The sequence below is a fragment of the Alexandromys fortis genome, unplaced genomic scaffold, assembly GCF_014885135.2.
Source record: "Alexandromys fortis isolate MF-2015 unplaced genomic scaffold, M_Fortis_MF-2015_v1.1 scaffold_30, whole genome shotgun sequence".
NCBI classification, from domain to species: Eukaryota; Metazoa; Chordata; class Mammalia; order Rodentia; family Cricetidae; genus Alexandromys; species Alexandromys fortis.
The window spans coordinates 353266-367892 of record NW_026067922.1 but is presented as its reverse complement, the minus strand read 5'-3'; the positions used below and the strand labels follow the sequence as shown (position 1 = coordinate 367892).

Below are 14627 nucleotides of genomic sequence, written 5' to 3'. Positions count from 1 at the left end.
ATCTTGATATTCCTGCCTCAACATCCAGAATGTTGATATATTTAGGAGTGTACCACTATACCTTGCTATGTTCTGCAAATTTTTATGTTAGACTTTATTCTTTTTTTTCTGATTTAAATACTATTTATTTTTTAAGAAACTTGTTCTTAATATCTGTATCAAAAATAAATTTTTCACCAGGCTATGCCAATTTTATTTAAAGAATATATTTGCTATATGAAGTTCAAATTCTGTGTCAAGTTCCTTTGAGTTCTAGTTTTTGTACATTGTTTAGAAACTAATTTCTTAGGCAAATGATGATAAGTATATGGATCTTGTTAATTCTCCTAGTTCTTTTGCACTTTCAAGGCTAACCTAGAATTTACATATACAAACAAATAAGAAATGGAATTATTTTTTTCTATTGTCCCTGTTAAGGACAGCCAGTTTTCCATGACCATATTACTGATATGAACTGTATTTGTAGTGACCACCATCATTATATACTATTTCTACAGAGGTCAAGTTATGAAATTTTTGGTCCTATCATTTTGTCTATTCCTAAGCAGTATTATTGCCATCCTGGTATAAAAACCTAGCAAAGTTCCTTTATTGTACTTTTTTCTCTATAATTCACCATGTGACTCTCATGTTTATTATCTAGAAGAAAAAGAAATCTTGTTAGGTTGCTCCTTCTAGATTATAGTGGGATTATAAATGGGATTACACTTAAAATAAATAAATAATTTAGCTGAAAATAATTTATAGCATTCTTATTTTAATCTTAGAAGTAATAAAAATAGCACCCATAATTACAGCTGTGTTGAGAGTACTGTTTACTAAGCCTATGTAATGTATTTATTTTAATACAACCTCATGCTAAGTACAAGTATCTTCATATCTTTTTAAAAAATTTTTTCAACTAGCTCTTTTTTAAAAAAATGTTTTTATTGAGCTATATATTTTTCTCAGTTCCCCTCTCATCCTCTCCAGTGATCCTCACACTCCCAATTTACTCAGGAGATCTTGTCCTTTTCAACTTCCCATGAAGATTAGATCCATGAATGTCTTCTTTGTTGTCTAAATTCTCTGGGATTGTGAATTGTAGGCTGGTTTTTCTTTGCTTTATGTCTAAAAGCCAATTATGAGTGAGTACATATTATATTTGTCTTTCTGGGTCTGAGTTACCTCACTCAATATGATGTTTTCTAGATCCATTCATTTGCAAGCAAATTTCAAGATGTCATTATTTTTTTTCCTCTGTGCAGTACTCCATTATGTAAATGTACTGCCTTTATCCATTCTTCGGTCGAGGGGTATTTAGGTTGTTTCCAGGTTCTGGCTATGATGTGGGAGTGTCACATATCAATCTGTTGATTTCATTGGCTGAGCAATAAAAGAAACTGCTTGGCTGGCCCTGATAGGTTAGAACATAGATGGGAGGAGTAAACAGAATAGAATTCTGGGCGGAAGAGGAAGTGAGGTCAGACTCTGTGCTGCTTCCAGAGGGACCGGACAGCCGCCATGCTCTGCTCTCCCAGGCAGCTGCAACCCACGATGGACTTAGGCTAGAATCTTCCCGATAAGCACACCTTGGGGTGCTTACACACATCATTAGAAATGGGCTAGTCCAGGTGCGAGAATTGGCCTGTAAGGGCTAGAGTTCACGGGCCAAGCAGTTCTTTAAATGAATACAGTTTGTGTGTTATTTCGGGCATAAGCTAGCCAAGCGGCTGGGGTGTTGGGGACGCAGCCCCACCGCCGCTCCATATTTCAACATGGCTATGATAAACAATGCTGTTATGAACATAGTTGAACACATGTCTTTGTGGTACAATTGAGCAACCTTTGGATATACATCCAAAAGTGGTATTGCTGGGTCTTGAGAAAGGTTGTTTCCTAATTTTTTGAGAAATCTCCACACTGACATCCAAAGAGTCTGTACCAGTTTGCACTCCCTCCAGCAATGAAGGAGTGTTCCCTTTACCCCACATCTTCTCCAGCATAACTTGTCATCATCAGTGTTTTTGGTCTTGGCAACATCATAGTCAATATTTAACATATCCTTTCCAATATTTAATTCCCCCAATGTCTGATTCAATCTTGTGTGTCTTAATAATAGTCTGTCTCATTTTTTTTTTTAGTAACAGTCTCCATTAATGACGTTTTCTTTATGACAATTCCCTAAATGAGCTTGGTCTTTAGCATTCTGTATTTATTTGAAAGGTTTATGGTAGCTGTTTTTGACAATCTCTCAGCTTTCCTATTTCCCTAAGCTTGGAACTGTTTAGAAATCAAAGTGAAGTAAAATAATTCACCTATGAAATCACCCAGATTGAGTGCTTTTGACACTTTTTCTTCTTCCACAGTTAGTGCTGTTGAGAGTCTCTCTTTTCTGAAGTTAAATTTGGTAATTTTTACTTTCTTAGTACAGCATTTGGATTTTCTTTAAGTGACACTGAATAATTCTCTTACATGTACAACCTGCAAAAAATTTCTCCTATCCAAAAAGAACAAACATAAAAGTAAATATTACTGGGCAAAGCTCACAGCTAGGATGTATTGAACTGGAAGCAAAACACTGGTGTACAGCTTTATATTCAGACTACAGGTTTAGATAGAAGCCGTCAACAAAGCTTTAGAAGAAGTGCTATTCATAAGCAAAGAATTGTGGATAAAAGACAAATTAAGTTGATACCACTATGAACTGTTTAACAAAAACATACTTCTTGGTGAAAATGCCCCATCTGATAATAACTTTCAATTAAATAATTACAGCACAGTCATCAAGTATTTATAGGTGCCACCTCACAAGGTATACAAGCCATATAAAAATGGGCAAAACATTCAAGTACAAAGTGACATTCATTTTATTTACTGGAAATACCAATATTAAAATATTTAACAAGCAACTCCTGGTTAGCATGCTATCAGACACCTGAGATCAGGAGTTCCATGGCAGTCTGAGCAACGGTTCAAAAATAAGGTTGGAGAGTTGGCTCTGTAGTCAAGTGTTTGCCAAATAAGCCAAGAACTCAAGTTCAGATCACCAGACCCTATGCAAATGCTGAGTGGGCATGATGGCCTACCTTTAGTATTAGCCTCAGGGGGCAGAGACAAGGGACCTCCAAAGCAAATTAGCTACTAAGATTATCTACAGTGGCAATCTCTGGATCTGGTTGAGAGATCTTAGCTCAATGAGTAACAGTGAAGTACTACCCAGGACATATCCAAACATCAATCTCAGGACTCCAGGTGCACTTGTATCCATAATCATGCCCACAAACATGCAGACACAAATGCACACACAGACATGAAAATGGAAAGAAAAAAAAGCGAGAGAGAGAAGGGGAAAACTCTAATGATCTCCCAATATGTAGACACTCTGCAGAGATACAGAAATGGTTACAACATGGTCCCACTTAGCCCCAAAATTTATTTCCCTCACTCCTCTCTAGTTCCAGAATGATACTATTTGCATTGTATTTTTGGGCATATTTAAAAACTGCAGCCGGGCGGTGGTGGCGCATGCCTTTAATCCGAGCACTCGGGAGGCAGAGGCAGGCGGATCTCTGTGAGTTCGAGGCCAGCCTGGTCTACAAGAGCTAGTTCCAGGACAGGAACCAAAAACTACGGAGAAACCCTGTCTCGAAAAATTTAAAAAAAAAAAAAAAAAAAAAACCTGCAGCAAATATAAATAGCTCCATTTTAGAATACTGCTTCAGAAGCCATAAGAACTTCAGAAGAGTTAAAAATCAAGTAAGAAAAACACTAAACTACAAATATAAACATCCACAGTTGAATTATGATCACTATTCTTATAAATCAATTTTTTTTGACACCTCAACAAAACATTATTCCAATTCCTATTATGAGGCTCTAAGTAAAGACAATCTAAAACATCTCTGAAGACTCAACTTTGAAAAAAGGAACCAAAGAGGAGAGAAATGCTTTTCTTTCCTTTCTACAAGATATTACATTTTCAGTAAGGAAGTATCATAGAAAAAAATGAACTCATTTTTAAAGTACTACACACCATACTAACATAAGAATATTAACGAATAATTAATGAAAAGTTAATATTCACCATCCTCTGAACAATCTTCGGCTTACACACTATGTGCACAGTGGCGAGACAAACCTACCTGTGCACATGATTCCTCAGGTGTTTTGGCACTGACTGAGTAAAGTGCTGGGAGGTCGAGTCGATGGACAGAGAACCTTTCTAGTGTATGCAGAAGTGCTGGAGCAAGGTGAGAAGTCTGACCTGAACCTCGTTCTCCAGACAGCAACAAACGAGGCCTATAAGAGGTTGGCTGATGATATGGTGACCTGTAGACACAAAAATTATTTAAAAATTAGATATTCTGAACATGGCCCACAACCATCTATAATGAGATCTGGTGCCCTCTTCTGGTCTGGTCTGGCCTGCAGATAAACAAGCACACAGAACAGTCTAAACATAATAAATAAATAAATAAATAAATAAATAAATAAATAAATAAATAAATAAATCTTTTAAAGAATGTAATAAAGATGAATTTTAAGTTTCTAAATACAGGGTATTCAGGGCTTCATTTCACAGCATTTAAAAAAAAATTATGGCTGGGCAGTGGTGGTGCACGCCTTTAATTCCAGTACTCGGGAAGCAGAGGCAGGTGGATCTTTGTAAGTTGGAGGCCAACCTGCTCTATAAGAACTAGTTCCAGGAAAGGCCCCAAAGCTATAGAGAAACCCTGTCTCGAAAAACCTAAATAAATAAATAAATAAACAAACAAACAAACAAACAAAAATTATGGCCTAAGACAAAGACAATGCAAATTCTTTTTTTTTTTCTATTTTTAAATACATATTTGTTGGTGTATGTGAGGTGTATGGGCATGAGCACGCATAGCCAGAGGAAAATGTCAGAGGTACCTTCCTTCTTTTATTACTTTCTACCTATGGCCTTCAAACAGGGCTTCTTACCAAACTGAAAGCTGGCCATTTCAGCCAGGGTTGAAGCCAGCAAGCTCTCAGAATCTGCTTGTTTCCCTTTAATGCCAGGTGTACAGGTATACACAGTCACATCTAAAGTTTTTTTTTTCTTTAAATATGGGTGTTAGGGATTCTAGCTCAGATCCTCATATTGTAATTACCACTAGTTTGAGGTAAGCCTGGACTAACTACAATATGAGTTCTAGGCTAGCCTAAGATACAAAGAGACACTATATCTCAAGAAAAAAAAAGAAAAGAAAGAAAGAAAGGAAGGAAGAAAGGAAGGAAGGAAGGAAGGAAGGAAGGAAGGAAGGAAGGAAGGAAGGAAGGAAGAAAGAAAGAAAGAAAGAAAGAAAGAAAGAAAGAAAGAAAGAGAGAGAAAAACAATAGGACACATAACATAGCCTCTTGAACACAGGGCCTAGACTTACCTGAATGGAACTTCAGTGACCTTTAACTATGGAATTAATTATGTAAATGGAAGTAATCATAATTTAGTATTTGAAAATTACTTTGTCTTAATTTAAAATTACATTGCATGAAAAATGTTTATTATAGTGTACAACAAAAGTTGCTATACACAGACAGTAAAAAGATAAAAGCAAATAGAAAAAGAAAATTAAAACTAATGCTCTGTCAAAAAAATGTTATTTGTTTAATTAATGAGCGATTTCTAATTCAAAATGTCTTTAGTAGCTTTGGAATCTCTAAACACTCACCTGAAACTTATCAAAAGTTGAAGCACCATGGGTGGTGGTAAATATTTCTTAATGAGGGACAATAGTTGATTTTCAAAGGTAATAATCCTTCCCTACCACAATCCCCCCCCCCAAAAAAACCACACTACCTTTTTTAAATATACAAACTAGTATATAACATTCTTTTTCTTGGGAAAAATGAAAATTAGCTGACTAGCAACGTAATTATATACACACACACACACACACACACACACAACTTTCCAGAATTATGTGTAGACAAAAAAAAAAAAACCCTTCAATAAACTGCACTGGGTTCTAAACATAAGGCAAAAAAGTCATTCTAAACTAAAAGAAATTTAATATACTCACATTGTAAAATGAAGATAAGGTTTAGTTATAGCAGCAGCTGGTGATGGTTTCTTTGGTGATCCTGAGTGACAATTCATCTCAAAAATTGATAAAGTATTCTCATCTTCACTATCATCTAAAATTAGAGTTTCTATATCTGTCAAAAGAAAAGCACAAGAATTGAATCTTATAAATTTGTGTAGTAACAATGCAAAAGCTAAAGAAAATGAGATTAAAAATCAAGTGGCATCAGCTAATATATTACCTAGCGAAAATACAGATTAATTGGGCAAACTAATGAATCTGTAGCATTTTAATAAGTTATAAATACAAGTAACATGATTCAATCGCCATGATAAATTAGTCACATTTACTAAAAGCTGTAATTTGGGAGACTTAGCTAATTTAATAGTCTAGGAAAGAAATGGTGCCCTCATAAAACCCCTCCTGTGAGTTCAATTTGGACAAAACCAATCTATTTCATATCCTGTTCCGGTAATAAGGCAGCTGAGCAAAGGCCAGCTCTTATAAAAGCAACAATAGCAAACTGACCTGTACTTTTGAAATGACATCATGTTTCAAGCAAAAACTTGCCCAATTAAGATGACATTAGGGTGGGGAGAGTACTTTTATCCTAGCACTTGGGATGAAGAGGCAGATGGATCTCTGAGAATTTGAGGCAAGGTTAGCCTATATAGCAAGTTCCAGGCCAGCAAAGGCTACTTATTTAAACCCTTTCTTACAAATAAATAAGAAAGAAAGAAAAAAGAAAAATTGGGGGAGCTGGAAAGATGGTTCAGCAGCTAAGAATACTTAGGACCAAAGTTAGTTCCTAGCACCCATCTGTCAAGTAGCTAATAACCACTTGTATTCTAGCACCAGAGGATCCAATGACTTCTGGGCTCCATATAGCATATACTCACACAGACAGATAAACATATATAAAAAAAATATTTTTTTTTCCAAGACAAGGTTTCTCTGTAGCTTTGGAGCCTTTCCTGGAACTAGCTCTTGTAGCCCAGGCTGGCCTCGAACTCACAGAGATCCACCTGCCTCTGCCTTCCAAGAGCTTGGATTAGAGGTGTGCACCACCACCATTCCGCTAAAATAAATCTTTTTAAAGACTGATTTATTATAAATTTATTTATTATATATGCAGTGTTCTGCCTGCATATATGCTTGCATGCCTGATGAGGACACAAGATCTCATTATAGATGGCTGTGTGGTTGCTGGGAATTGAATTCATTACCTCAAGAAAAGCAGTCACTGCTCTTAACCTTTCTGAGCTATCATCTCCAGTCATGATATGAGGTATTTGATTGTATTGTGTAAAGATACGTCACTGTGATTGGTTTAATAAAAAGTTAACTGGCCAATATCTAGGCAGAGAGAGCTCTGGGAAGAAAGGTAGAGTTGCCAGTCAGACGAAGAGGGAACAGGACATGCAGGAGGAGAGGTAAAAGCTACAAGTCATGGTGCAACATACAGATGAATAGAAATGGGTTAAGTTGTAAGAGCTAGTAAAACAAACCTAAGCTATAGTCCGAGCTTTCATAATTAAAAAGTTCCTGTGTCAAGATTTGGGGGCTGGAAGGCCAAGAAAGCCTGCTATACAGCCTCCATAAAAATAAATCTTTAAAAAGAAAATGCATACTGCATACTGATCTTGCAGAGGACCTAAATTTAGTTCCCAGCACCCACATCAAGCAGCTCACAACTGCCTGTATGTAACTTGGGCTCCATGGAGATCCAAGAGCTCTGGCCTCTTTAGGCACCTGCCTTCAAGTGTATGTGCCCACATACAAACACATGCTTAAAAATAAAATCATCAAAATACATTATTTCATACCAGGAACACACCTTTACACAGTGAGTCCTAGGTCAGCTGGGGTTACATAGTGAGACCCTGTCTTAAACAAACAAACAAACAAATAAAACTACTACTTCCCCTTCTAATTTAATAGATCTTATTTGATTTCAACATAAACCTAAATTTCTTTCTTCCTTTCTCTTTTCCTTTGAGACAAGGTTTCATGTAGTAATGCTGGCCTGACCCTCCAAATGACCTCAAACTTCTGATCTTGCTTCCTCCACCTCTCCGGTAGTGGGATTACAGGTGTACACTACTATGTACAATTTACACAAAACAGAGAACTAAATCAGGACTTCAAGCAAGCTAGACAAGCATGCTTCTCATTGACTTACATCCCCAGCATAAATTTCTTTTATTCCCCCCATGAAAATAGGTGACTGTTTAAAAAGGTGCTCTGATTTAATCTCAGGTCAAAACTCTAATTAATTTTGAAGCTTAAAAATTTAAAACCATGGACAATCAGGTTTGTAGTGATATTTTACTTATGTTTTAACAAATAAAGCTTGCCTGAAGATCAGAGTACTTACTAAGTCACTAGACGCTAGGCAGTGATGTCACACACCTTTAATCCCATGACTTAGGTGACAGGCAGACAGATCTCTGTTAGTTCAAGGCCACCCTGGGCTACAAGAAATTGATTCAGTCTACAATAGAAAACAGAGCTCACAGAAAGGTGATCCCAGCAGTTGGGAGCCTATGCTTTTCATCATAGCACTAGGGAGGTGGAGAAAGAAGTGATATGGTTGGGACAGAGGAATGTAAGATGGGAGGAAACAGGAGCTCATTGCAGCCTGAGGTTTGGTGGAGACATTTGCAGTCTGAGGATCAATCCTGCAGTCTGAGGAGACAATCTGAGGACAGGGTCGCCCGTTTGGTCTGAGCATCGATAGAGGTAAAAGTATCTCTAGTGAAGAAACATTCAGGGCAACCACCATATACAGGCAAAATGCAAGTTATGAAACAGTGATTACTGAAATAAAGTCCTAACTAATCTTATGAGGACACTTTTTTCTTATTTTCACAATATAAACTGTAGTTTACAGTACCTTCTTTCCTGTCGCTCTGGCTAATTTCTGCATGAGGAAATACTTTTTGCAGAACTGCTAAGATGTTGCTGAAGCTTCTTTCTAGTAATGGCCTTATAATCGGGGACAGTGCCTGTCCTGAAGACATCACAGCACGTTGGGAAGCAGGCACAATGTTCTGCATCGCATGGTAAAAGTCTTGGGCACTGAGCACTATCGAGGAAACATCCAGCTGCAGTTTATGACTGCTAGCATAGATCTGAGGGTACCGCCTCCGAAGGGCAATCAGGGCAGCTTCAGTACACAGGGCCTTGATGTCAGCTCCACAGTAGCCTAATGCACAGAAGAAGAAAAGCAACAAAGTTAAGTTCTAAGTACCATTACAGTTTGCTAATGCACATACCTCGTTCTAAAATAATGACACAAATTAGCAATTATACAGTACTTTATTAGCAAAATTAACACTTTAAAATTATCTGATAAAAATGTTCACATAAGGGCTAAGTACTTAAATCTGAAAATGTTCTTAAGTATTTTAATTTAACGAAATTATAAATTAATAATATTAATACAAAAAGTCCTATATTATGTGTCAAAAACCGCTGACTATAATATACAGCTTTCTTCAGCACAATTTTTCAAAGAATTACAATTTCATTTCAATCTTTCATCACTATTCTTAGTCAGTACTTTAACCTATATTACTGAACACATCCTTAATCCTTCTTTGATTTTAGTTTGAGATGAGACCTCACTAAATTGTCCAGCTAGCCTTAAGCTGAGACTTGTGATTCTCCTGCTCTGGCCTCCCAAGTACCTGGGATTACAGGCATGTGTCACCACTCCTGGCTTAACATTACTAATTTCTAAATACATGAAAAAAATGGTACAAAGGTATGCATAAGCAGAGGCTTCAAAACATCATAATTCACTCTAGTTCATAATTCACTGTAATTCATAATTACAGTGTAATAGCAGTTAACATTCAGCTATTCACAGCACTGTAATCCACCCACCAGCTCCACAGGCTAAAGGAATTAGGATTAAAGAAAAAGCTTTCCAGTTTTCCCACACTAACTAACATCATACATCCATTTAGTCCTAATAAACATATACTTTACAAAAAAAATGATCTGCTAAAGGTCCCTGTCGCAAATGAGAACAACAGAAAGGGAGGGAGGGAGGATCCTTCAGATTAGCCACAAACTGGCTTTTCCTATCAGCAATTAAATTAAGTTTCACTTGGTCACATTTATCGGTCAGGCCAGCAGGGGGAGGCATTTGAAAACGTTAGAGCATTGTGCCCTAAACTCAAGCACTATTTCTCCATTAGTAAATCTTCAAAGTATATTTTTCTTCGACATACAATTGTTACACTCTTATAACAAAATGAATAGAGAATATTTGCATCAATTTAAAAAGAGGAAAATAAACACAAATAAGTGAATTTTGTAAAAAAAAATAAACTACCATCGTCAAATAAGAACAACCACATTTCTGTTTCTTATATACATCTACACAGTTAATGAACATGCAGAGGTTCTCTTTACAAAGAGGCTCAAGTTAACAGTGAAAGCTCAGAGGCCAGTGAGATGAAACAGCAACTATAGAATTAGCCACAAATTCTTCAAAAATGTAACATTCTGTGGTTGCCATAATACCAGGCTAATTATATACAACAGCAATATACTATTCATTCTCTCCTAATGAGTTTATTAACAATAACAGACCCCATTATCTAAAGTAAATTTTCAGTAGTTTATCACAACCAATAAACGAGGAAAGATAAGAAATATTTTTTTTACATTTGCTTGTGAGAAAGTGTTTCAGACTTCTATGATTCTCAACTTAAAAAATCATCAGAATGAACAACAAAATGGAAACATAAATACAAACTCTCAGGCTCCACAACAGTGAATTACAGTCTCTGAGGGCTTAAAATTTTAAGTCTGTATTTCGGAAAATGTTTAGAACCACTCACTTAATACATGCTTCACTAGATTCAAATACAGAAGAATCAAACACTAAGAATCACGGCTCTGGATAAACAGAGGTCTCCTAGATAGGCTCTTGTCCTACTGCATTCATAGCACATATGTGTTCTCTCCAGAGTTCTGGTTTAGAAAACAGGTGAGGCTGGAAGTACTACAATCTTCTAAGAGTTAAAAGTTGATTTGTAACACAGAAGCATCCCTTCTCAAAACCCAGACTTCCCCACTGTTAAGCAATGCTCTGGTGAACACAAATAGGTAGAAGCGAAGGAAAACGATTCATTTGTATTACTATCAAGTTCCATTTTTTCTGAAGACTGAAAAAGGGTCAAAGTCTTCCTTCCTTCCTTCCTTCCTTCCTTCCTTCCTTCCTTCCTTCCTTCCTTCCTTCCTTCCTTCCTTCCTTTCTTTCTCTTTTAATGATATTTTGAGACAGGGTTTCTCTGTGTAACAGCTCTGGCTATCCTGCAACTCACTCTTGTAGCCCAGGCTGGCCTTGAAATCACAGAAATCCACCTGCCTCTGCCTCCCAAATGCTGGAATTAAAGGCGTTCACCACTATCACCTGGCTGAGGCTTTCCTAAACAATTTTAAACAAAATGTAGGCCCACAATACAGATTACTTTATAAACATGATTTCTTTGTTTTAAGCCTCTCATTGAAAATAAATAAAAAATAGTTAATCATTTTACTAGTTATAAGTTCCTATCACTTGTGAAAACATTCTTGATATCTTTTTCTTCTTTACTACTTAAAAAAACATACCTGATATACATGTAAAAACCTCCATGTTATTTCAAGGTAAAAGTTATCAAACCCATAGTCTATAAAAGGCCAATTATCCTTGCAGATATTCATCAAGACTTCAAAATCTTTAGTTAGGCATAGATTTCACTGAACTGAACCATACATGTTGAAACACATTTGGGGTATATAAACTAATATTCAAAATTAATTTAATATTTATTATTATTCTATTCCTACTTTAAAACCTGCATTTGACTATTTTTAACATGAACTGGTTTCTTAACTGAAATAAATGCCAAAAGTGAACACATAGTCATTTAATTACAGTGGATTTTTAAGTCACTCTCCAGGAAGCTAATACACAAATTTACATACTATACTGCCACCCCATGGAAAGGGGAAAAGCAGGAGAAATTTTTCAGTCCAGTAAGAAATTATATCATAAACAATTTTTAAAGACCAAATACAAGCTAAAATAGATTACTTGGAAAAGGGAGGAGTACTGATTGACTTTTGGAAGCAAATGGAAACTAAGATTCTAATATTTAGGCTGAAGGATTAAACTGCAGTGTGTCATCTCAAATGGAAGGTAAGAAATAGGGATTTTAGAATAGCTTCTCTTAGGGATTTCTAACTTCCTGAAGACTTATGCATACTTCAGTTAAGGATCATTCTGCGATAGATTCACAGAAAAAAAAATTACAAAATTTCCCCAGTCTGATCTGAACTCTAATACCATAATATGATAAAGTAGAGGGGGATAAATCTCTCAAAAGGGGAAAGACTGGTTTTTGTTTTGTTTTTAACCAAGCACCACCCTCTCCCATAAAGCAGCACAAGGCTTTGCAAAGATCAAGCCAAATTTACATGAAATGGGTTTGGCGCATGCTCTCTTATACCAGGCAAAGCTTAAACTGAAGTAGTGCTGGAGAGATTTACGTTTTCTCCTCACCAGAAGATGTCGAGGTCTTTGTGGCTCAAAAGCTGAGGGATGCTGCTTCGGAGATGGAAGTCCCTGTGGATGAAGAGGATAATTCGGATGTAGCTAACTGAATGGACTAATGTTCTATTTAAGTTTTAATTATTTATTTGATAGTGGATCACAATGATTTTTTTTAACTAAGCTGTTCTTTAGGTTTTGGTAACTTTAAAGTTTTCCCAGTAGATGTTATTAGTGAATTTATTTGAGGGATTTCTTCATAATGCTTAAAATGTTCATGGAGACAGGTAGTTTTTGTTTGTTTATTTGTTTTTTATATTTTTCAGAGTCTGAAAGGAAAACATGAACCAGGTTTGGTGCATGCTCTCGTGCCAGGAGGAAGGGAAATTTCCTTTGTGTATATTCAGCTACTTACTACTGATCTCTTATTTCGAACCTAATTAGTAAGAAAGATGTGAGTTCCATCTCCTGTGCTTATAAGGCTCTCATTCTTTTAGGACAGTAAAGCTTATTCACTCTGTGGGTGAGGTTTTCCACTCTGATAAATTCAAATTAAATTGAAAAGTTTTATATTTGAGGCAATACTGGCGAATGCCAGTAAATATTTTGACAAATCCTCCCACCCAACTTCTTTCTAGATCATAGGGCTATTTCTGAGCCCATTCATCCTGTCCATAAAAGCATAGGAGAGTGCAGCCCTGCCATCTACATGGTCCTTTTTTCTCTTAGGTTTATTTCTGCTGGTAAAATTTCTAGGACGGGATAATGTCTAAAAGGAGACACAGTAGCACTATGTAGGTAGGATAGTCAGCATTCTGTGGAAGCCATGTCACTACTAAGCTTTGTTCAAACACCTGATATAAAAATTCAACTAAGAAGTGTTCAAACTTTAAAGTGAAATATTTCTATAATTTCTGAATATGAATGCAGAGCCATCTGTCACACAGTTAAAGACATAACTGTAATTCACATTTCAAAATCAGGGGAAGGGGTGCTGAGCAGAACAAGCAATGACAGAATTCAAATAGGAGCACTCACCAACACATTTTTCTGCCAATTCTCCTAAAAAAGCATCAGACAGCTTTGGATTCCAGTCCCTGGTGTGGATCTGTAAGATGTGTTTTCTGGCCTAAGAAGAAGAGTACAGTGGCATAAAACAGCACTGACTTCTTGTGTATTAGCTACAACAAATTCTGACTGCAACCGCACACCAAGCTGTTGTTCGTTTTAAAAGAAACTTAAACACCTTAACATTCACGTTAACCCATGAGTTATAAAAACTAAAATTTTTGTCCCTGTTTCACAAGTTTGAGACAGATAATGTTCTAAGAGGTAAAGAAACTTTAGTGGTGGCATAAAACAGTAAGTAAATCACTAATGTATGATGAAAATTTAAAACAAAGTTTTTACTTTCCTACCATATCATTTTTTTAAATTATTAGAGGGTAGGTAAGGGTGTACATACAAATGTTATACAATAGTAAAACTTTTAGAGTCATTTTATTCCCCCTATACTGGTAGGGTCAAAATCTGTGTTTAGCCTGTTTTTAGATGTTTCAAACTGATACTTGTCTATATCAAAGCAGAAGTACCGAAGTACTTTGGCCCTATAACTTACAATTAAATCCGCCTCTAAGCATTGACACATTCCTGGCGGCTGAACCTGGGCAATGAAAGTGAGACTCCATCCGCCCCCAACCCCACTCCAAGGTTCAGGAAACATCAGAGAAGGGGAGAGGGGCTGGCAAAATAGCTCAGGGGTTAAGAACACTGTCTGCTCTTCTAGAGGAACTAGGTTCAATTCCCAGACCCATATGGCGGATCACAACCGTCAGTAATTCCAATTCCAGGAGATCTGACATCTATACTCACACAGACATACAGGCATTCACACTCACATGTAAATAAAATAGGAAGAAGAAGAAGAGGAGGAGGAGGAGGAGAGGAGCTGGAGGAGAAGGAGGAGGAGGAGGTGGAGGAGGAGGAGGAGGAGGAGGAGGAGGTGGAGGAGGAGGAAGAGGAGGAGGAGGAGGAGGAGGAGGAGG

The 14627-nt window shown here is 36.7% G+C and overlaps 1 protein-coding gene across 1 annotated transcript in view; it reads right to left on the bottom strand.

Moving 5' to 3' along the window:
• Positions 1-14627, bottom strand: part of Atad2b (ATPase family AAA domain containing 2B) — a 134845-nt gene that overhangs the window by 51104 nt on the left and 69114 nt on the right. The window contains exons 14-17 of the mRNA XM_050141885.1: positions 13621-13706; positions 8926-9237; positions 6027-6162; positions 4125-4311 (exon numbers count right to left, since the gene is read on the bottom strand). Of these exons, the coding sequence (XP_049997842.1) occupies positions 4125-4311; positions 6027-6162; positions 8926-9237; positions 13621-13706 (721 nt within the window). The remainder of the gene's footprint in view (positions 1-4124; positions 4312-6026; positions 6163-8925; positions 9238-13620; positions 13707-14627) is intronic.